Here is a 22,831-nt window from a genome sequence, read left to right as displayed (position 1 = left end):
GAGTAGTTAAAGAACAATATATTCCAGTGGTGAAATGGGCATGTTTTTGCTTCTAATGGCATACTGACATTTGTCTATCAGCCCTGCCTGAAGTAAACTCGGGATTGTGAGCAGCACACATGGTTGACTCAAAATCCATGGCTGCACACCAGGAACGTGCCGGGGTGTCTGCCTCCCCGCACAGGTGTTTTCTACTCTTTAGCACAGAGCGGCATCAATGCCCTTTTTTTTTTTTTATTCTGAGAGCCAGGCAGTGCAGTTTTTTTAAACATATTATTTTGAGCCTATTTTTTAAATTCAGAGAATGGTTGATATTAACGGACACGGTGCCCCTCGCAGCTCTCCAAGAGTGAGTGGCCGCTTTACATTTTCTGATACGTATTTTTATGGTCTCCGGATAGAAGCGGGCTGGCAAGGCTGCACAGTCTGACCAGTTCTCAGCTTTTTATGGGATTGCGCTGGCTGTCTGCACACCCAGCGACCAGCAGAGGTGGCGCCCAGCCCTTGGCTGTAACAAAGGCAGCGGCCGCCCCATCCAGCCCGCGCGATGGCGGAGAAGGGAGGAGGGTGGGTTCCGGGAGGGACGTCCGGAGCCGTCACCTTTCTAAAATGAGGGTGGTGAGAAGAGAAATCGGACCCTGCAGGGTCTGGTGGGAGGCGTTGGCGTTTTCCCGGGCTTGGCCCACGAGGCCGGGAGGGCAATGCTAGAGCTTCTCTTCCTGCACTGGGACTGCAGCATCCCCACCCCGAAAAGTCCCTCGCGCCCCCTGGTGGTTGTGGAGGGGCCTGGCTCCGCAGCACTCACAGTCGCAAAAAAAAAAAAAGAAAAAAAAAGAAAAGAAAAAGAAAACGAAAGAAAGAAAAAGAAAAAGTGGGTGAGGCAGATGCTAAAAGGAAAATCAATAGGGATAAGACAGAAGGGGGAGGAGTCGCGGATCAGCCATTCTTGTCTTACGGGGCTCAGCTGGCACCGCAAAAGAAAAAAAAAAAACCAGCATGAACGCAGTGGAGGGTGTGTAGTAATGGCAGGGGGGAGGTCGAGAAGGGGGTGAAAGGGGGACCAGGGAGATTTACTATTGTCTCTGGCAGCCACCGCGGGAGCCCAGGAGGGGGGCGGAGGCGAGGGGAGGCGGCGCCCAGGAGGGGGGCGGAGGCGAGGGGAGGCGGCGGCCGCGGCCAGCGCACCATTCGCTCCACCTGATCTCGGGGCGCTGTGCGCTGAGGAAGTCGCGGGCGAGCGGGAGCAGAAGGAGGGAGGGACGCCGCCGCTGCAGCCACCGCCGCCACCATGTCCTACCAAGGCAAGAAGAACATCCCGCGGATCACGGTGAGTCTCAGCGCCGCCGCCTGCCTCCCTCCCTCTCTCCATCCCGCTGCACCGCGGGCGGGGCGCCTCGGATCCCCGCCGGCTTCCCTGGTCGGGTCCCCGGGGAGGGACAGGGACCCAGGTCCGGGGGGTGGAGAGCGGCGGTCAGTCCGGCCGGCGCGGCGGGCGCCACCCAGACAGAGCGACCCTGGGGTTTGGGGAAAACAAAACAAAGAGGAAACCCAAACAGTGGCGCGGAGAATTTTGGATTATTCAGCCTCCTTTTCCACCGCCCTGTGGTTCCCGAAGAACGCGGGGCTCAGGGTCCTCTCCCGATCCCCGCGCCCGTGGAGTGTCGGTGTGTGCCCGGGGCCAGGCGTGCTTTTTTGTTTGAGGTTGCTCATGGTGAGGTGGGGTATGGAGAGATGACACCTTTCTTTAGGAGTACTTGGCATCCGGACCGCATCTCTCTCCCAGATCCAGCCCCGTGGCTCTGCCCGCGCCTCAAGGGTGGTGGGAGTCTGGACTGTCCGTCCTCACCCTGTCCCCTTCTTGCCTGCCTTCACCCCGATATATATTTCAGTGCGTCATTTTCGGGTCTGGAAAGCTAACGTGGCTGTAGCGGAACGACCAACTTTTTTTTTTGCTCACAATGCATTTTACATTTTTCATGTCATTTCTCCTCATTCCAAGAAAAGGCTGAGTTTTTAGAGCAGAGTTTAAGTTTGCGGTCGCGGATAAACGCTGTGTGTATACCGTGTCCAACTGCCATTGTGTGCAAGACAGAGCCACCCGCGGCCGGCGAGTATCAGATGCGCTGAGCGAGCGCCTAGACAGGGTGGAGAGGGGATGTGCCCTTATCAGGTATAGAAGCCACATCTACACCAGTGTCCAGAAAGCGCTCTCGCGGCGCAAAATACCGCACCCCGGGCGGGGATTCCTCCAGGAAGCTCTGAAATGATGCCCCTGTTGAGGACACAGGACAGGCTGGGATGGGCATTAAAAAAGAACAAACAACAAAAAAATCACAAACGGTCGTTAATTTAGCACAAAGCAATGCAGTTGTGCTTTGTCTATAGTGAATGAGATGTGCGTGTAGTTTTTGTGTAAGTGTGTAGAAAGGGAATGGGTGGCTACTCCATCTTTGCAAGGCGAACAAAGGAAGTGATCAGCTGGCCCCTAGGGAGGCTCTGCAGCTGCCCAAGGGCAGAGCTGTACCTGCTTCCATAGTTAATTTGCCCAGATCCGTTAGGTTTTGCTGTGGCCATGAGTCTGTTTGCACTTGTTGGGTTATGCCTGAAACACCCCGTGTGTGATTGCCATGCAGGACCTTCCCCTCTGTAGGCAGGAGGAAGCTTTCCTTGCCTTTAGTGCACTGATTGCCAAGTGGTTTATTTCTCTTGCAGCATCCTACCTTTTTCATTCTGCACAAGTGTGCCCCACCCCTACCTGCTGTCCACCTGGTCCCTGGGGAGAAATACTCCTTAGCGGGGGAAGAGTTGGGATAGGTAGAGATCTTTTTTGTTTTTATTTATTTATTTATTTTTTATTTTTATTTTTGCCAGGTATAGTCCATTTTCCTTTACCATTACTTGATATCATTGACTTCATATTATTGAAGAAACATTGTGTGTCATTTACAATGCTCAGTATTTTCTCAGTGCCAATTGTCTTTGCAAAGAGCTGTGAAAGTCATCATAAGAAAAAAGAAGGCCAATTTGGACAAAAGCTCAATTTTTATACTTATTTCCCTAACTCAGGAGAGATGAACTCTAGCTCTCATGCTGTTATTAAATGCGGGAAGTGTGTTGTGCATATATGTCACTTGCTTTACATCCACCATTCATTTGCCAATTCTCCTTTTTGGCAAAGCAGAGAACAGATTTTTTTTTTTCTTCCTAGTCTGAAAATTGCAATGGTTCTTCTTATGGATTTAGCCTGTGAAATGGCATTGAGGGCCACGCCCATTCTTCTAGGCATCACTTAAGCCACCTTTAAGGAAAGAAACAGACATTTAGCCCTGATAACTTACTTGCCTTAGAAGCCCCAATATATGTGGCTGTGCCCTAATCCCAGGGCCAGGTTTGCAAGGGGTTCCCTTTTGTTCCTGTTTGGATGCTCTTCCCTGGGGTGCATCCTTCATTTTCAGCGCGGCTTCCATCCTTTCTCTCTGCGCGTGGGGCGTGGTGCTGCATAGCAGCCTCTGCTTGAAGCTGGGGCTGTGTCTCTAGCAGCTGTGACAGGAATGTACAGTGGTTGTGAATTTCTTCAAGCCAGGCTGCCTGGTATTCATTGTTGAAAAGGGTGTGGGGTAGGGGATGTAGCAGAAGAGGGGTAGGGGATGCTGGTCTTTGGGAGCAAGGAATCCATTTGTAGATTTTTTTATGCTTTGTGTTTGTATTTCTATGAAGTAGGATTCTATTTCAGAATAAAATACTTTTGTACATTTGCATGTCTAAAGGTGATTTTGGTTATCTATCTACTATAAAGGTTAGATATTTATCTTCCTAGATAACATAAAAATATGGACATGGATATAGATATATGGAAAATATTATTGAAGTTCTAAATATAACATATATCCCCTACTGTCAGTTCTAGTACATTTTTTCATAGTAAGATTATGGAATTTGAATTGAGTTTACTATCCTCTCCATATTCCTTTCTGTGAAGGCTGCCCCACCCAGTAGCTAAAATGTCACCATAATCTGAAGACAGATGGGGGCATTCTTTCTTGGCTTGATACTCTTTACCTTCCCAAGCACCACCCCCGGCCACAATTTTGGGGGCCACAGTAGGGTTTTGTTTGTTTGTTGTCTGTCCTTCTACCTATTTTTGCTTCCCTCCTGAGATTAATGCCTTCTTACTATCCTGTGTTTATTGATTTGCTGGAAGTGTAGGTGAGGTGGTTTCTCTCTCCCTGGTAAAATTGACTGGGCCTTTCTCTGTGAGTAGCTCAGGCCTCAGATGTCACCGTGTCTTCCGAGGGCAACTACATGTATGACCTGTATATTCTACTTCAACACCAGTTCTTGTTTCTAAGTGTCAGACTGGCAGTTTGGAGTGGTCCAGCAGATCAGAGCAGGAACCTTGTATTGTCATTTACCTGTCTCTACTCACTGGCACAGTGCTTAGCACATAGATGCCTAACGATGATCAGGTAAATCAAAAAATGAATGAAAAATTGTTCCTAATAAGAATAGCTCACACCTATTGAGTGTTTATTAGATGAGTTATCTCTTTTCATCCTTGAATCAACACTGAGAGGTACTAGAGTTATCCCTACTTTATAGATTAAACAAAAAAAAAAAACCTGAAAATCAAATGCATTTGCCCTAGGTCAGAGCTATAATATTAGAGGCAGGACCTAAACCTACACATCTGGCTGAAATCAAAATGCATGTCCCTCGCCTCCACACTCCTCGTGGTGTCTCTGCTTCTACCATCATTACTACTTGGTGTTTGTAGAGCAGATGGTTTAGAGCAGAAGTCCTCAACCCTGGTCCCCTGCCCATTAAGAACCAGCCACACAGCAGGAGGTGAGTGGCAGGCCAGCAAGCAAAGCTTCATCTGTATTTGCAGCTGCTCTTCAGCGCTAGCATCGCCTCCTCAACTCCACTTCAGATGATCAGACATTAGATTCTCATAGGAGCACCGGTCCCTGGTACCAAAAAGGTTGGGGACTGCTGGTTTAGGGGAAATACTCAAGATTTTCTCTACCCCTGGGAGGACCCGTGAAACATATTTTTCCTGCCACTATCAACAAATTCCATAACACAGTCCCTCTTACTTTTATAGTAAATAAATATAAATACCAATTTTAGGGATGGTAGCTACCATATCAGTGCTACAGGTAGAAAGTTTGGATACTTCCAGTCATTGATTTTCTCTAACAAAAGTTGCACCTTGAAGTTGACCTTGAAGCTGACCCCAGGAGTGGGTAGGGATCTAACACTTTGTTTCCAGGGCTTTATATGCACTCCCTTATCAGAGTCTCTGCAGAAACCCATTTCACAGTTAAAGAAATTGAAACACAGCTGGGCAAAGTCAGTTATCCAGGGTTACGCAGTGAGAATTTTGGAGCAGAGCTGGAAATTAATCCCAGGTCTTGTCTGACTTCACAGTGTCAGCTGCCCCGGTACAGCCTTTCTACCTCCCAGAGGCACTTGCCCGGTGATTTTGAAAGGTATGGATCGAGAGCTCCAGAATTCCTTCTAGGGGACACATCACAGGGAACTGGCTTTTTGCAAACAATAACTGGATTTCCGTAAATACTGTCTGGCAGATGATGCATTTCCACTGCACTGGAGGTGTTCGCGTGAGATGTTCGGGAATTGCCAGTCCTCAGGAACACAGCCTGGGCAGTTTGGTCTAGGGCGGTGGTCAGGATGCTGTGATCTCCCCTGAAGGTGTGATTGTGAGTGTTGTGGGTGCCATGGGAATTCTTTTTTGGAGGGGACGTGGAGGGGGCCTTTCAAACTGTCTATTTCTAGGTCCTCAACTCAACTGCAGATCTCTGCAGCAGTTGAGTTGAGGACCTAGAAATAGACTAGAACCTGGGTAAGGGACAAGTGCAACTCAAACTGTGGAGCTCAGACTTCCTCTTACTTTGATAGATGTCACTTTGGGAGCAAGAATGAGGAATAAGATGGATGACTGGAGTTCGGGAGACTGAAAGAAGTCACCCAAAGCCAGCTCTATCCATGTAAGGCATCCAGGAAGGGAAATTCCAGTGTAAAAGACAGGAAAACTATCAGACGTAGGAATGGAAAGCATCTTAGATATCTGATTGTGGGGATCTCAGCCCGGGCCCTGCCTGGAGTGTTTATCTGTTACTTTATATTTTGAGCAGATATGTGGTGATTTTCAGCCAGGTTATTTCTCTTTCTCAAATACCAGCAAAACACTTTAGGTGAATAAAGACCTCAGACTATTAGTAACTGAGACAGTGCCAGCTTGGCACTTGGGGGAATTCTGGAGAAACAGATTTCCTGAGAGACTTCAAGTCTCTGTGGTAGAACTGTCAGTTTATAAATAAAAATCGATCCCACCGGTGTCACTGGGCTGTGGAAAGTCTCAAATGAGGTGGTGACCGTGAAAGTGGTCTGTGAACCCTGGATGGATTCAAGAGAGTAAACACTGATTTATTTATAAAATCTCAACTACTTTGGAATATGGAAATTAATAAAGGAAGACTTGACAGGTCAGGGGTAGAGAGAGACTACTTAGGAAACTATTTTTTAAATACAAGTTTTCAAAACAAATAAAAACAACGTTCTATAAAAACGAATTTTTTCCCTGCTTTAGTTACGTTATACTGTTCCTCAGATTAATGCTTGTCATTCATTTGTGACAATCTAATAGAGGCCATTAGACTGCCTCTGGACTTTGAGATAGAAGACTCTCCCCGAGCCTAAAGGACACTTCTCATAGTTGAACTATATTGTTTTCAGTCCTAATCGGCCTCTGGCCTAGAGTGACACCGGTTATGAATACGCTTTCTATTAGTTTCTTCTCAACTCCCTCTTCAGTGGCTTTTTTCTCTGCCCTTTCTCCTCAGTTGGACAAAAGTAAAATTGAATTTGAAAAAGAACAAAAAAATCTCTTCATATCCCAAAGAGCCCTCTGTTCTTTATGTATCGATGCATTTCATAGCACTATTTATGTCCGCTTATTATATTTGAAGAACTGCGAAGTGTTTACAATAGTAGGACTGGGAATTTGAATGTGTCATCACTTCCGAGGATGGATGCTAACAGCAGGCCTGAACTGTTCCCTGGTTACTCTCACCTCCGATCGATGCTCCCCTTTCCTTTCCCCCCATTTTCTGTAGGCCAGTAGAAAACAAGTTTGAAAGACCCTGGACAACCCAGAGAAATAGGCTCCTCTTTCAGACTCTTCCACTGCAACATCCTTCTCTCATCAAACTCTGTATGTGTCTATTTCAATATAAGCACTAGAAGCTCCTCCCCCCAACATAGTTTGGTGGACTAGGATGCGTCCCTCAACTTGGCCTCTTCTTTTGGCCCTGGTCTTTATGTGGAGTCCAGTATAAAAACTACTGCTCTTGAGGAATGTTTATCATGTTAATTAGATTGTGGAGAACACAGTGGTTAAAAAGATGGGACTAAGTATAGTGGGCTTATTATTAATATAGTTACCATTTATTGAGCACCTTAGCACAAACTACATGGATTATCTCACTTAACAGACAACCTCACCTGTAGCTAGATTTAGTAGCCATCATGTTGTGTTCTGGATAGAGGCTCAGAGAGTTTAAGTAACTTGACTAAAGTCACACAGCTGAAAAGCAAGAGCCTGGCATCGATCCCTCCAGAGGTGAGTTAGTTTCTCAAGCAGGAAAGCAATAATTCCATGTCCACAGGGGACTATCTTCACCTCCCATCACCTCCATCTGTCCACACCTGTTAGATCACAAATGTAGGTCAGTGTTCGCAGGCTGGAAGGAGCTGGGATGGTCTGGCCAGGCCTATCACATCGCCACTGGAACAGCAGCTGAGTGCATACCTTCCTAACCGCGGTTCATGCGCCGCTCTGCCAGCCGTCTGAGTTAGCTTCTGGCTTTTGCCCAGGGGCATGTATGAGTGGAAAAGGATGGAAAAGCATGGCCGAAAAGCAGATGCCATAAGTGCGGACCCAGGCTCAAGGCCCCTTCTTACTGTCTGTCCCTCTCCTCTTCCTTGATGTAGAAGGAGCCAGGCTCCCTGTTCCCATTCAGCCAGGCAGAGAAACCCAGGACACACCCAGCACTCTGGGCCAGATCGGGGAGCTCCCCTCTAGAATGGTCTAGGAACCTCACTGGGACATCTGGAATTCAAAGACACATTTCTCATCGCTTAATCAGTCTTTTTATTTCCCCTGTGGAAACACTAGACAATGAGATAAGAAGGATAAAATAAGATTTTACTTTTTAAGAGAGGAGTTTCTCTGACTAGTAGGGCAAAGGAGCCCTGATGTTTTATGATGGAGGGAAAGGAAGAGAACCCTGAATGGAGAGTCAGCACATTGTGGTTCAGGCCTGCCCTTGCCTCTAATTTACGTGCGACTCTGGGCAAACCCTTATTATCCTTCTCAGATTCTGCATCAGTCAAACAAGGGCATTGAACTGGATGATCTCCAAAGGCCGTGCCAGTGCAAATGACCTTGGGAGCCTTTATTTTGTCCTCTATTTTCTCCCGAGATCATGGTCAGCCCCTCCTCACTTGGTTCCAAATCCACAGAGAGGAGCTCTAAGCCCTTTCCACGAGGGAAGTGAGAAAATAGATGAGAGCCGACAGTTGTTGGCTTATGATCAGTAGGACCAGCCAATATCGATGTTGGATATAAGGGTCTTTGGTTGCTTTTTACCCACAAAATCCCAGCCTAATTCAGACAGTGGACTTGGTTAATAGACTGTGCAGGTGAGAAATGTAATAACGATGGCAGATAGGTCCTTTCCTTAGCAAAGCTTTAATACTAATTCAAATGAGTATTATGAAAATGATCAAGATTCATTTGCTGGCACATACAGTGTCTCTTCTGAATAAGGCTACACTCGATAAGGAAGGGCACAAAGGTGACAATTGCCACAAATCTAGACTGGTTAAACAAACAAGCAAACCAACAGAATACAGCTCTGCGTCTGTATATGCTCGCCAAGCTCTTTTGTATTGCTCTTGCCAATATTTTAAATGTGATGGCGGACATCCAATAGAAATAACCCAGCCCAAAGGGCAAATAATGCCACAGACACTCCATGAGATAGGGATAGTTTTTATTTTGTTACCACTGAATCTCCAGTGCTTAGTCTTTGGCCGGCACAGATTAAGCCCTCTGTAACTATTTGTTGATTGAATGGATACCTTTAACACTTACTTTGCAGGAATAATTTCAAAGGAGATGATCACAGCCTACATGCATTTGTGCTCCTATGCCATCCTCCTTTTTGCTGACAGCTTTCTAGAATATTAACTTTTCAGAGATAAGGCCCAACTAAGAAACCGGCACAGGATCACTGGGCCAAGAGAAACTTGAGAGCCCTTTCACAGAACAAGCAGAGTTAACTGTAACCTGGTGCCTAGGTGGCTACCCATCATTTTTACTTCTTTCTTCCCAGACCTCTATTCCTTTTCCAAATTCAGCATCTGACCTCATTCTCAGCCTGTTTCAGGGGCCTACCTGGGTACTTGTTGCTTGTAAGCAGAACCATCATTTCTCTTACTGCAAATGATTTAAAAAAAATTAGTAGAGACCTGTTTTCTTTCAAACAGAAAATTGTCACCATGACTTTTTGAACCAGGATCTAACAGATCTTAATTGAGGCCTCTTTCTGCTTTTGCACAGAAACCACAAGACACTAGAGTTATCAGCAGTAATTAGATAAGCCAGTCTACATCTGTACAGCAAACTCTGCCTTTTAGAAAGTTTGGTTAAGGAGCAGCCTGTAGTACTTTTTTCTTTCCCTATCAAGGCTGGCCATTTTATTCTTGCGTGTGTGTTTTCTCAAAGATTTTCAGTCTTTCACCCTATCACAGTTTTCTCTGGGCTTATATTTGGAGCTATTCCTGTGATTAGCTTTTACCTAAGATTTGTTCTTTAGTTTGAGGAGTGTGGACAGTTAAACTTGAAGCGCATTTTACCTAGCTCATCACTATAAATTGTATACTTTATAGCCTCAGTAATCTATGTCTAATAGTAATCACTACATCCTTTTAAAATGAACATCTGTAAGAGAAGGTAAATGAATTAAAATATATTTGTGGAATTACAACTTTAGATCAGAAAACATTTGAAGTACTACATATGTCATGTAATATAATCGGGTATAATAACAGCGTTTTGCTGTATTTGATTGAATAAATAAGTATTTATTGACCATTTGCTCTGAACCTGTCAATGTAATACTTCTCACAGGAACATCTAATCTAGAACATATAGGGAAAATTAGTTTAATAATTAATAATAAGTATTAACATTTATTATATCTGGTATTAAGTGCTTTTTATCCATTACCTCATGTAATCCTCATGACAACTCAATTAGGTAGATGGATTTCCAGCTAGATCTTTCCATTTTATTGATGAGGATACTTAGATCAGGAAATTTGCCTAAGATCACACAAGGCTTAACTGGTGGAACCAAAATCCAAACTGAGCCAGAGCCCACATTCTTAACCCCACTATATGTTGCTACCTTACATTCTACCTTCTCTTATCTTCTCCCACCCAGGGTCATGAGATGTTGGTTCAAACTGGGATTTACGTGCTTCAAGCCCAGGGTTAAGCCTTTCTCTGCACCTCTCATGAGGCATGAGCAGTTCAGGTTATGGAAGGTGTGAAAAACAGTTGGTTCCCTCTTCTTCATGGGGCTGGAGCCCCACCCGCTTCAGGATGCTCTCCAGCCTTCTGGGCACATCCAGAGCAGCCAACTCGCCAGGGATGTGCCCAGCACTCCTAGAGCTGGAGGCTCTTTTACACTGAATTAGCAAAAACACCAATGAAGGATTCTTAATGTGGGCTTGAACCCAGCCTCTCATGCCACACCCCACGCTGCGCTCCCCAGCTTCTGGATAAGTCCTAAGCAAGATTCTCCTGAGATTTTGACTTAATTCAGCTCTATGAAATTTAGGGAGTCAGCATCTCCTTAGAGATTGTTTTAGGCAAGGCTTCCCTTGCAGATGAGGAAACTGAGACCCAAGTGGGACTGAATGAATTAGGGCTTTTTCTACTATCTGATTGACTGCAGGGCCCTGAGATTTTAAAATTGAGTAGGAGATTCCCGTTTCCAATAACAAAAAGGAAAAACCATAATGGTTATAGAAAATTTACCAAAAAACAAACAAAATGAGGGCAATAAAAATAAGCTACAATGAAATTTATCAGAGCTAGCCATTGTAAACTATGAGTATACCCATCTAGAACTTTTTCCTACAACTATATATGCCATTTATTAAAATGATACCACATACTGTTTGTGTTTTACATCCTGCTTTTCATTCCACAATATGTTATGACATCTTTTCATGTTTTAAATAGTCTTCCATAACATAATTTTAAATATTTATGTATTATCTCTGTGCATGAGGATCTGGTTAAATTAATCCCGTTTTTATTTATCTATCTATCTATCTATCTATCTATCTATCTATTTATTTATTTATTGGTTGTTTTTGAGATCATTTTTGCTTTAACAACAAAAGTGAAATGTTGGATTCATTTTCAGTTACTGTTTTTTGGTCGAAGTTAAATTAAAAGCTACTTGAGTAACTTGCCCAAAGTTGCTCAGCTCATAAGTATCAGACTACAGATTTGAATCCCGGTATCTTTCATCTTGGTCTTATATTCATGTCATCACTCCAGTTGCTTCAGCAGTTATGCCATTTTCCAGGGAAATCTGTTTTCCCTCTCGAATGAGCGCATTTGTTTTCTGGCTGCCATTGATGCTTGCCTCCCTGTCTTGTTGAGTCTGTGGACATTGCAGAAATAGGTACACAGCGTCTTAGGACCTGAAGCCCTACAGCTGGAGAGAAAACACGCCCAGTCCTTTTTCCTCCGTCTCTCCTAAATGGCTTAACCTATAAGCTTGGAAGCTGGTTTTCATTTGACATTTTCTGTGTGTATGTGTGTTTGATTTTAAAACTTTTTTCCCCTTAATTCTTTCAAGGAGATCTTTGTTTGAAATCATACACTCTTTCCTCAAAGCCAATCTCTGCCCCAAATCTTGATGAGATTACTTTGTTTGGGGATATTGATAAATTCAGAGTGGGGTTTTTGGTGTTTATTCAATGAAATTGGTTTAAATTATGGCCTTACATAGAGAAAAGACTTTAACCAACGTAGGTTTGAAAGCAATTGAATGTAATCCTCTGCTTCTAGAGACTTCATCTTGGGTTTATTCCACAAAGAAGGTATGTTTTTGTTTTTCATTTTGTTTAATTTCAGTTACTTCATGCCATGTTCTATCTCAGACCCTTTTTGCTGTGAGAAATCATAGGGAAAATCTTAGCTTTGCTTGGTTTAGGGCAGGAAGAGAAATAAGGAACCTATTATTTCAAACCCCCTTATTTTAATGATTGAGAAAATGTGGGCCAAAAAGGGAAAATAATTTGCCAAATAGTTGTTCTTTTTCTTTTTTAAATGAGGCTTAAGACTCATTTTTCTTGCTCTGATTCAGTGTTTTTCTCACACTTTTTTTTTTTATAGCAGGGCATAAGGGGGTATTGTGTGCTAAATTTTGTCCCCTCAAAATGCATGTGTTGAAGCCCTAACTCCAAGTATCTCAGAAGGTGACTGTATTTGCAGATAGGGTCTTTTAAAGTGCTGATTGGGTTAAATGATGTCATTAGGGTGAGCCCTGATCCAATATGACTGGCTCTTATAAGATGAGATTAGGACACAGACACACAGAGCAAGACCATGTGAAGACACAGGGAGGAGAAGAGGGCCATTTACATGCCAAGGAAAGAGGCCTCAGATGAAACCAACCATGCCGGCTAATCTTGATCTTGGTCTCCTAGCCTCCAGAATTGTTAGAAAATAAACTTCTGTTTAAGACGCCCAGTCTGTGATATTTCGTTATGGCAGCCCTACAAACTGACACAGAAGGGACGTTAAGAACAAAGACATTTAAAAACTCAAAACTTCACACTTGGGAAGTTCTCAATGACCAGAAAAGGGAAACCCAGATGATTAATATTTATAAGAAATTATGCCACGTCAGAGCCCGTGCTAACTGATTTTCAGTCACAATTATATATATGGTGTCTCATCCCATCCTTAAAACATGCCTAGATTATAGATATTATTAGGTCTACTTAACAGATGCAGAAACCGAGGCTCAGAAAGTTAATGTATCTAAAGTGCCATAGTTATTAACTGAGTGGTGGAGCTAGCAACGGATTGACCTCCTAGTCTGACTTTAAAACCCTCACTTAGTAAACCATGCTCCTTCCCAAAGAGTTGGTTAATCCAAGCTGTTTAGTAACCATTCTTATCAATTTTTTACAAGGTATTAAAAAATAATGTACTCCAAAGTCTCAATGACCTGGAATCCACTTCATGGATTGGACAGGAAATATTTGGCCCCTGATTTTAGAATAAAAACAGAGATCAGGGAAACATAAACAGACAGTCAAGGTATTTGAGTTTCACTACAGTCTTCCCAGTGGCTTACACCTTTGCATTTGCCTGTGAAAGGGACAGCTACATGTAATGAAGAATTAACGTTTGTAGTGATGGACTCCGGGCCCTGAAGTTATCTGACCCGTCAAAGGGAAATCTGTCACCCACACTGGGTCACGTTCGCTAAGGCAGGAAACCAAACCTACACATTTGTAACATGAGTGGATGTGGAAACTGTCTGTGCCAGCGTTTTACAGTAACTTATTTTAGAATTATTTTCAACAATAAGACCTGGTAAACATGCAGTCAACAAAAAAAATAAATAATTCAAGTTAACGTGAGCTGCTGGTAATCCCAGTTGTGATGGTATGAGAAAGATGAGGTGCTTTATTTAAATATTGAATGTAGATGGCTCTCTTGCAGCCGTGTCCTCCCTGTTTTAAGGTTGTGTGGTTATCAAAGCTTAAGCCTATAGGTTTAAACTTCCTTGGCCTTTATAGTAAGAAGACACAATCAAGTTACAAGTCAAGTGGGCTTCGTTTTCAGCAGATAATGGGGCCGAGTCTCAGTTAAGTCAGCCATGTACTAGCTATGCGACTTTGTTGCTTCTACCCTTAGAGAAGAATTTTCACCTAACCTCACCATTTTTCATCACTGCCACCATCACCCTAGCTCAAGCCTCTGTATCTTAATGCAAGAATCCCCTAATTGGTCATTGCGCTTCCACTTTGCCTACCTATAAAATCATTCTCCATGCATAACTGGGGTGGTCCTTTAAAATGTAAGTCAGATCCAGTTACATTTCAGATCAAACATCTATTGAAGTTGGAATGGCTCTCAAGTTTCCACTCAGCCTGGCCCTGACATATATATCTACCTCTCAGCGACTTGGCATCCGCTGTCCCTTGGACCTGCTCTGTCCATCCATCTCCAGCTCAGAGCTTCTGTACTGGTGGCTCCCTCAGAGAGGGGAGCAGTCTCTTCTAGCAGCAGTTTGATACTTAACTTGCTCCTTCTGGTCATGCAGAGCTCTGTTCAGCTGACAGCTTCTCACACTGGCCTTCTTTAAAAACCTCATCAGAAGCTGCCCCAGACTCTTCCAATCCTTCACCATCCTCTTTCCAAATGTCACTTATCCCTGTTGCAGTTACACTCATTTAGTAGCTTACTTGTTCTTTGCCTTTTTAACCATATAGTACAATGGCAGGGGATTAATTTTGTTCACTGTTGTATCTCTAGTATTATGAACAGGAGGCATTTACAAACATTACATGAAGGAATGAATGGATAGATAGATCAATAAATGAATGAAAAGACTGCAAACTAATGTGCTTTCCCTGGGTTAAGTGGTTGGCGAGAATGGAATCAAGGAAACAGTATTATCAGAAGGCTACGTGACTGTCTGCTCCATGGTGATAGGGTCCATGTCTATGTTGTTCTCAGCCGTATCACCAAGGCCTAACTCAGTCTAACCTTGAAGGAATGGACTGATGAATGAAAGATGAAAAGACTTGGGGTAACAGGGGCAAAAGTGATAACACACAGATGAGAGAACCTGCAGTGTCTGAGATGACTTAAAGAGATTTGCAAAGATTGTAACTTGTTTGCTGCTTTTTTAGACATAATTTAATACATGTCACATGTGCATCTTGCTTTGGTGTGCAAAAGACGACTGCAACTGTAAACTTCAGTAGGCACAGATAGCACTCTCTGAAACATTTCTGAGCAGAGACACAAAAAAGAACAGATTGTTTCAGAACTATTCCAAGAGAAGATTATTCTTCTGGTACTGGAATCACAGAATGTTAAAGAGTTATCATTGGGAGGAGAAGAGTACAAATTCATGGCTTTTCAGGTATGGATGAAATCTGTAGGCCTTCAAGCCTAGGGAATATATTCCTGTAATGTCAGCACAATATTTGCAGATAAAAGCAGTCTTAAATATATTCTGGGAGGTGCCTATTGTGTTAAGTCTTCGATCTTTGTTGAAGGAGAAGAAACATTTCGTTATAGGATTAACTGCCCACTATTCTCATTTTTTGATTTCTGATCATTTTTAAGTGGAGCCTCTATTGTACTTATTTCAAGGGTTCATTTCCTTCAACGTCAGCCTGACCTCTTGAAGTCCTTCTTCTCAGAGCATCGGTGGTTTTCTCTGTCAATATAACTTGGAGAAGTTTGGGGCCCAAGAGTCAAAAATGGCCATTGCTTTAATGACCATCTATCTAGCAAATGAAAGCAGAGCTTTGAGTATGCAGGATTCTAGGTGGATGAAGGCTCTGACTGAGAGAATCAGTCATCATCATTGTCTGTTCCTTGTGTCAAGAAAGAGTCAGGAAAAAAAGAATGATCTCCTCCATCCCCTCTGCTCCCCATACTCCATCTTGGGCTCTTGGAGGATAGTAATTAAAGCATGTATATGGACTAAAATGAAATGAAAAGTCAAGCTATTTGAGAGGGATAGAGGAGAGAGAGTAGGTAGGTATTCACATGAGTGACATTGACCTGAATGATTTGGGTCCAACTTTTAAAGAAATGTGCATTTATTGAACACCTACTATGCGCCAGAACCTGGGCTTAATCCTTATATCAGTCCTTTGGCACAGATATCATTTCACTCGTTTTCTATCCAGGACTGTGTCTCTAAAGCCATGTTTTTTCCTACCATTTCCTTGGGCTGCGCTGGCACTGATTTACCACTTGGGTTTTTTAGCTGCAAAGTGTCCAGGTGAGGCCTGGACAGCCTCCTCACAGTCCTCGGTCTCTCATATCTGAACTCCAAGGCAGAGCAAACTGGGAATATCTCTGGTCTTTGAAACCGTCCCTTCATCCCACACCGCCTCTCCGTGGGTCCTGTCCACGGCAGCGTGGTGCGAGCCGGAACATCGCAGCTGTACGTTCTCTTAAATGCATCCACCCGGGACAGTTTTAGGAAATTGCAAAAGCCAGTGGTTTGTATGCTTATAACCACAATCCCCAGTCAGCCCCCACCAATTTTAAAAGTATAAGGTCAGACTTGGAGAAGAATCCCTGTGGCCGCCACAAATAGATGAGGAGTAATTGCTTGTCATTTGAAGGTGCCGCTCACACATTCCAAGCCTGGAGCCCGCATTCCTCCTCTGGGAATTGCATTTTGGCTGGCTTTCAGGTTTAGTGAAAGAGTTTCTTGTTTCTGAGAAGCGGTAGAGTGGGAATTCACTAGGCTTCCCTGTCATTCCAAAGGCCCAGTCAAAGCCGGCTGCCAGTCAGAGATGATGAAAGAAAACTGCTTCCAGTGAAGGGGAATGGGTACCATTCACTGGCCAGCAGCCCAGAGCGGCAGACAGCCTGGCTCGGGGTCACGGAGTTATGACCAGAATCCAGGGCTCTTGACTCTCGTTTCAGCCGCCTTCTACTATCCTTCGTTGCCTTTCAGTCGGTATAGCCATCATCAGTGTGACGTTAACTCAAGTCCATCTATCGGTGCCTGACCATTCCTCTAAATTGCAGGCCCGTGTTTCTGGCTATCCGCTGCATGGCTGTTTGGTTGACCAGCACCTCTAAATTATCTCTGCGCCTTGACTTTGTTACTCTCCTTTCTTTTCTCCATTTTTCTTATTGAGTCTTTCTTGCTATCCTGCCTTGGGACTTCAGTTGATTTGGGCACAACATTTTCCATTCCCCTTCCGCTGGCTAAGTTGATTCCAGCTTTCCTCTGCAGTATGCCGTGCATTTTCTGACCCATATTCTTGCTGTCACACTAGACCATAGCAATTACCTTATTCTTTTTCCTTTTTATAATTTCCTTTATTAAATCCCATTAAAAGTTACAAAATGTCATATGCATTGTGCACCTAGTTAAAATGATGTAAATAGAGGAAAAAGAAGGGAAAAAAATTAAGTTCCTCATACCTCCGCCCTCCGCATCTCTTCCTCCTACCATACCCAGTGCTAAAAATTTGGGGGACATCCTCGCAGACCTTTCTCTCACTCATATGAAAACGTAGTAAACATTTACATAGATCTGTGTTTGCTTTTGCAAAAGTAGAATCATATTTTGTACTTCTTTTAGATCTTCAGTTCAAGATGCAGATTTAACCTGTTTAAAAAAAAAAAAAATAGCTGCGTAGTGATTCATCGTGTGGCTGTATTGCAGTTTATGAAATCAGGTCCCGTGGTCGGATATTCAGGGGCTGGGCTGGCTATTTTCCGCTTGCCTCTCCAGATACCCCTGCACCTTCCTCTGCCCTGCTCCGTGCCCTGGACCCGTCTAGTCGATGTCAGTAGGTCCTTTGCCCTTGGGCACCCGCTTGGATTCAGTTCAGGTGGCACCACTAGGAGACTGGAGGGAGGGGGAATAATGAAGTCAGGGTACTTTCCCGATTCCTTCCTGCCGGGTCACTGTGGAGTGGTGCAGGCCTCTGCTGAAGGTCACAGCGCCCGTCCTCTCCCCGCGACTCCGCTCTTCTCTGTGGTAACCCACCCTCCTTCAGGCCTGGTTGGTCACATCCGTTTAATTTCCCTAAACCCTGTCCACACTTTGTTAAATAATTCCTTGGTTAAACTCTCTTTAAGAATCCACTTTGAATATTCCATTTGTTTCTTGGCAACCTAAGTGATTAAAGTTTTTTCTTTTTTTTTTCCTGCCATTTGCTATTACTTTCTAATTAGTTCTTTCCTTAATCCCCAGCATGGCCGTTCTGTCAGCTTAATTTTTTTTTTTCTCAGACTATATTTCACTCATTTTCTCTCAAAATCCTTCCAGACTACCCCAGGATTCAGAATAGAGGTCAAACTCCCTAACCAACCATCTCTTGCATCACCCTTCCCTCCACCCACCCCATTCCAGAGTCCTAAGCATCAGGGACCCTGCACAACCCTACAATTTCCCCCTGACACGCATTTCCTGCTTTGGTACAATTGGTTCTCCCAGTGACTGGTTTTATGATGTCAGACCATGAGCCAACCTCCCTAAGCTTCCATATCTTCATCAATTCAGGAAGCATAATAATAACATAATTCGTAGCATCTGACTGAGGGATACTTGAACAAAATATACATAAAGCTTCTAAGACTCTATGGCCCATAAGAAATTTTCAGTAAATGCTAATTAGGAATTATATTGTTCCCTTGCTCGGATCAGAATTGCCTTTGGCCAGACTGCGTGTCCAGATCAGTCATTTTCCCAAGACCCATCTTGACAAGGCTTCTGTGACCCTTTCACACACACACACACACACACACACACACACACACACACACACTCCCCTCTCTCTCAAGCAATTAATTAATAGACTTTGCTTTTCAGAGCAGTTTATTTAGGTTTACAGAAAAATTGAGTGGAAAGTACAGAGATCTCCCATGTAATTCCCTAGCCCCACCCAAGTTTCCCCTGCTATTAACATATTGCATTGGTGTGGTACATTTGTTAGGATTGATGAACCAATATTGCTACATTATTAACAACAGTCCATAGTTGTATATTAAGGTTCATTCTTTTTGTTTCTATGGGTTTTGACAAATGCATACTTTAATGGGCACGTGTTCACCATTAAAGTATCTTGCGTAATAGTTTCACTGCTCTGAAAATCCTCAGTGCTCCATCTGTTCACGGATTCACCCCTCTCACCTCCCTCCCCTCATCCCTGAACCACTGGCGGCCACTGATCACTTTACTGCCTCTACGGTTTTACTCTTCTTCTTGTAATTTCACATGATTTGTGTTCATGGCTTTCTTTTCCTACTGTTTCATCCTTGCTTCTTTGTATGCTTAACATACAACTTCACAACCAGTAGTCACACGAGTGTATGTTTCAGGAATGAATTATTAAACCAGCTTATCCCCTCGAGTCAAGGCCTGCGTTGAAATTTCAGGCCCTCCTTCCTGACGAAGCAGGCGTTTGGCTTTTGCACAGGTTCTGTGACTAATGGGACACAGGATCCTGTTGGAACAAAGCTGGAGTCCAGTTTTCTAGTCCGTATATACACAGAGAGCTTTCAGCCATTGCACGTGGAGCTGAGACCTAAAAAGGATCAATGCAAAACAAAACAAAAAAACGAATGCAGCACAAACTGTCATATAAATCCAGACGAAAGATGGCCATGAATTAGTTCTCAAAAGCAGAGAATTTTCTTTAGTTTATGTTCCACTTTGCATTCCGGTCTGAGCCACGTGTTTCTTAGGCAGTTTATTTATAATAGTAATAGCTACCTTATATTCACTCCGCAATTTGGATTTGCCTTTAATTGTACATCTATATAATAAGAGCAATAAAATACACAGCATTGTTATTAGTAGTAGTAATACTGGTAATGCTTGCCACTTATAGAGTCTTCGCTAAGTGTCCGACCCTGCATCATGGCGTTTAAGTTAATTCTCACAGTGAGCTGTGAGGTGGGCATTATATCTGTACTTTATAGATATAAAATAGGTCTTTTAAGAGAGCTACACCTTCACTCAGCAGAGGAAACTGAGGCTCAGAGACATATCAAGTCACTAGCCTAAAATCACACGATAAATTAGTGACATAGAGGCAAATCAGCTCTGGCTCCCATACTCCCCGGGTGGCTACCTAGGTTCCGAATGGCTCTGCAAACTGCTCTTAGGACAAACTTTCCATTCTCTCTTCCAAAAACCCAGCTAAAATGTGCCACATTTCTTCTCTTACCCACATGTGGAACATTCTCTCTTCTGTAAGGATTATTTGTTCCTATACTCGACCTCCCCTGCCCTGCCTCCTTCCCGCATCCCCCTTAGCCTTGTGACCCCATGATCCTTCAGGATCCCCAGTTTCTCCTCCTGATGTGCTGCCCAGTGCCTGGCAGTTCCCTGTGACTCTGCTTTGGGCCCTGTTCTTCTGACAGGCCTGTGTTGACCCTTGTTGGCCCAGATTGTCCCACGTTCTGCCCGTGTCTCAAGAGCAGGGACTATATTTCTGCTGTTCCATTAGATCATTTTAGGTGGAAGAGGGCATTAAATAGCACTAAATCAGAATGGGAGATTCTGTCTCCTTTCTAATCCTTTTATAAACCTTCTGAGTGAGTCAAGGAAAAAGTCTCCGTGTAGGCTGGTCTGTCTTAAACACCTCCCTGCCACTCGGCAATCTTCCTTTGTAACAAAGGTAGCAGATCTCAGCTCATTCTTCTGAAGGAATCCTTTTGAAGGCAGCTGAAGGTAGCCAAAATTTAGCAGTGTTTTTATCCTATTTATTCCTAGGTTTACCATCTATTTTTGGCTTAGAATTTATGGGAGTTAGTGTTTCCTTTTAAAATACATTTATTTAAGGATAATACTAAGTAAATAACAGTACAGTTTGTACCGGGATATGTCAAATACCATGAAGGCAGCGTACAAGTGACTGAGGTTTGGCCTTCGCAGGCCCAGCTGGCCTTCCTGCTCGAGAATGAAATGGCAGTGCTGGCCCTCCCCGCCCTATCTTCTCGTTCCTGGCCTGGTTATCCACTTGTGCTTATCAGTGTCTGGAACCCTGTTGAAGATGCAGAGACAGTTATCAGGGGACTGGGATTAAGGGGCCATTCACAGTCCATCCCCCCACTGCGCTCTGACACAGGGCAGGCCATATAACTTGTCTGGCCTTGTGATAATTACATCTTGAAAATGGTTACCGTGAAGTGCTCGGGAGGGAAGAATGGACCTGGCTGACTTTGATGTTCTAGTTGAGAGGACCGAGGAGCCACCCTGTTCTGGTTCGTACTGCCCTCGGCTGCTGCTGGCTCTGCCTTACTGCTCTCCCTCCTTGTGTTCTGTCCCCACAGGGCCAAACCAAACATGATTAAGTGAAAACAGTGCGCCTCATTTGTTATGAATTCTGCTTGGCGACGTTGTGTTTTGAAGGGAGTGCCCCAGGTTAACCTCCATCCAGCTCACTTTGGTGGTCATAAGTATGTTTGGATGATGAGAGAAAAGAAGAATGTTTTTGAGATTCATCTGTCTCAGTTCAGAGGTTTGGAATAGCCAACCCTGTCACGCTATACCCGGTTTCAATAAAGACTCAGAGCTAAGAAAGTGCATTGCTCATCAAGCTGTGTATTTTCTCCTGGACCTTTCTCAATGGCATGTTTGTCATCGAGGGTCCTAGAATCAAATCTGTGCCCTGGACAGGAAGAATGAGTTCGGGGGCAAGTTTAAGACCTTGCCACTCACTCTTCATTGCTGCTAGAAGAGAGCAAATGGATTGTTAATGCCTCACGGAGGCTAATTTCCAGAGGAAGAATGACTTGGAGGGGCCATGGGAACTTGCCCTGGGGTGTGGGTTTAAAAGGAGAAGTCTTGGCTGACCTTGGCAGCTGGTGGCAGGAGCTGAGAACAGTTGCTGAGGGTTGGCTGAGGACTGGCGTCTCTGGAATTCCCTTTATGGCAAGGTCCGTTTTATTTTGATTAACCAAATGTTAGTTCAGTTCTTCTCGAGTATTTCTGAGGGGAGTTTACAGTGGCCCAGTTATAATTGTAATGAATAATAATAATGACGGTAGTTCACGTGTATTAAGCATTTACAATGTGCCATGCAGAGTTCAGCCCTTTGCATATTGCATTCCCTGTAATCCTAACCAGCACCTTAAGAGAAAGGTATCACTGTCACCATGTCACAGATGAGGTAACTGAAGCCCAGAGAGGTGAAGTGTCTTGTCCAAACACAGGCAGTATTAGCGCTCACGTCTGAGTGTGTCACCCGAGGTGCATGTGTAACAACAGAGCCAGGATGACAACTCTGGTCTCCTTAGAGCCTATTTAGAACCTCTCTCTGAATACTGTGTTGAGTCAACTGGACTATCTTAGGAAGCTTTTCTCTTTCTTCCTCAAATGATGCTACTTTGGGGAAGAAAAGATTTCATCCATGTAGTCTATCCATCCTAATGTATTCTTAAGAGCGGAAGTGTTTTTAGGGAGTAAAATCTAATGACCCAGATGGGAATTTATTTTAAATGACCACCTGTGCCTTCATCTGGAATTTAAAAGGACCTAGAGTCCCCTGTTGAGGATCAGAGCCTGTGCTCTGTGATTTGAACACAGGTAACAAAATCTTTGATTTTGGAAAGTTCATTCTCCATTTTATATCCTTTTCTTTTTTTTTTTCCCCAGGATTATAATTTTTATTCTGAGCTGTGGGGATATCTGCAGAGTATAGACCTGCCGTTCCTTAAGTAGTGTTCTCAGGCTGGCTGTACTGACTGGGGAGAAATCCAGGGAGGGCTCTGAATGCTCTGGGGGCATGGTCTTGTTATAGACGGAGGTGGCAATTTAAATTGTTTAAGTTAAAGACTAGATGAGGAAAATCAAAATGGCAGCCAACATCTCCAAAAGGCTTGAGTCCAAAATTCTGTCCTTTTATTCTCCATTCTAGTTTGAATCACAGCTGTCCTTAACGACATCCCTTACTGTAGAGTTTACTTCCTCCTGCCTTTCCTC

General features: G+C 43.8%; 1 protein-coding gene across 2 annotated transcripts in view; it reads left to right on the top strand.

Annotated features, from left to right (window-relative positions):
• DPYSL3 (dihydropyrimidinase like 3) overlaps positions 1-22,831 on the top strand; it is a 99,039-nt gene that overhangs the window by 39,131 nt on the left and 37,077 nt on the right. Inside the window, exon 1 of one of the 2 annotated variants that reach the window (XM_039836468.1) lies at positions 1,165-1,327. The exons of the other annotated variant lie outside the window; for it this stretch is intronic. Within the exon in view, the coding sequence (XP_039692402.1) occupies positions 1,289-1,327 (39 nt within the window). The 5' untranslated portion in view covers positions 1,165-1,288. Of the gene's footprint in view, positions 1-1,164; positions 1,328-22,831 lie in introns of those variants that run through there. 2 annotated transcript variants of the gene reach the window in all.

Source organism: Pteropus medius, unplaced genomic scaffold (genome assembly GCF_902729225.1).
Source record: "Pteropus medius unplaced genomic scaffold, Ma_sr-lr_union100, whole genome shotgun sequence".
Taxonomy (NCBI): Eukaryota; Metazoa; Chordata; class Mammalia; order Chiroptera; family Pteropodidae; genus Pteropus; species Pteropus medius.
This window is presented reverse-complemented; position numbering and strand designations above follow the sequence as displayed.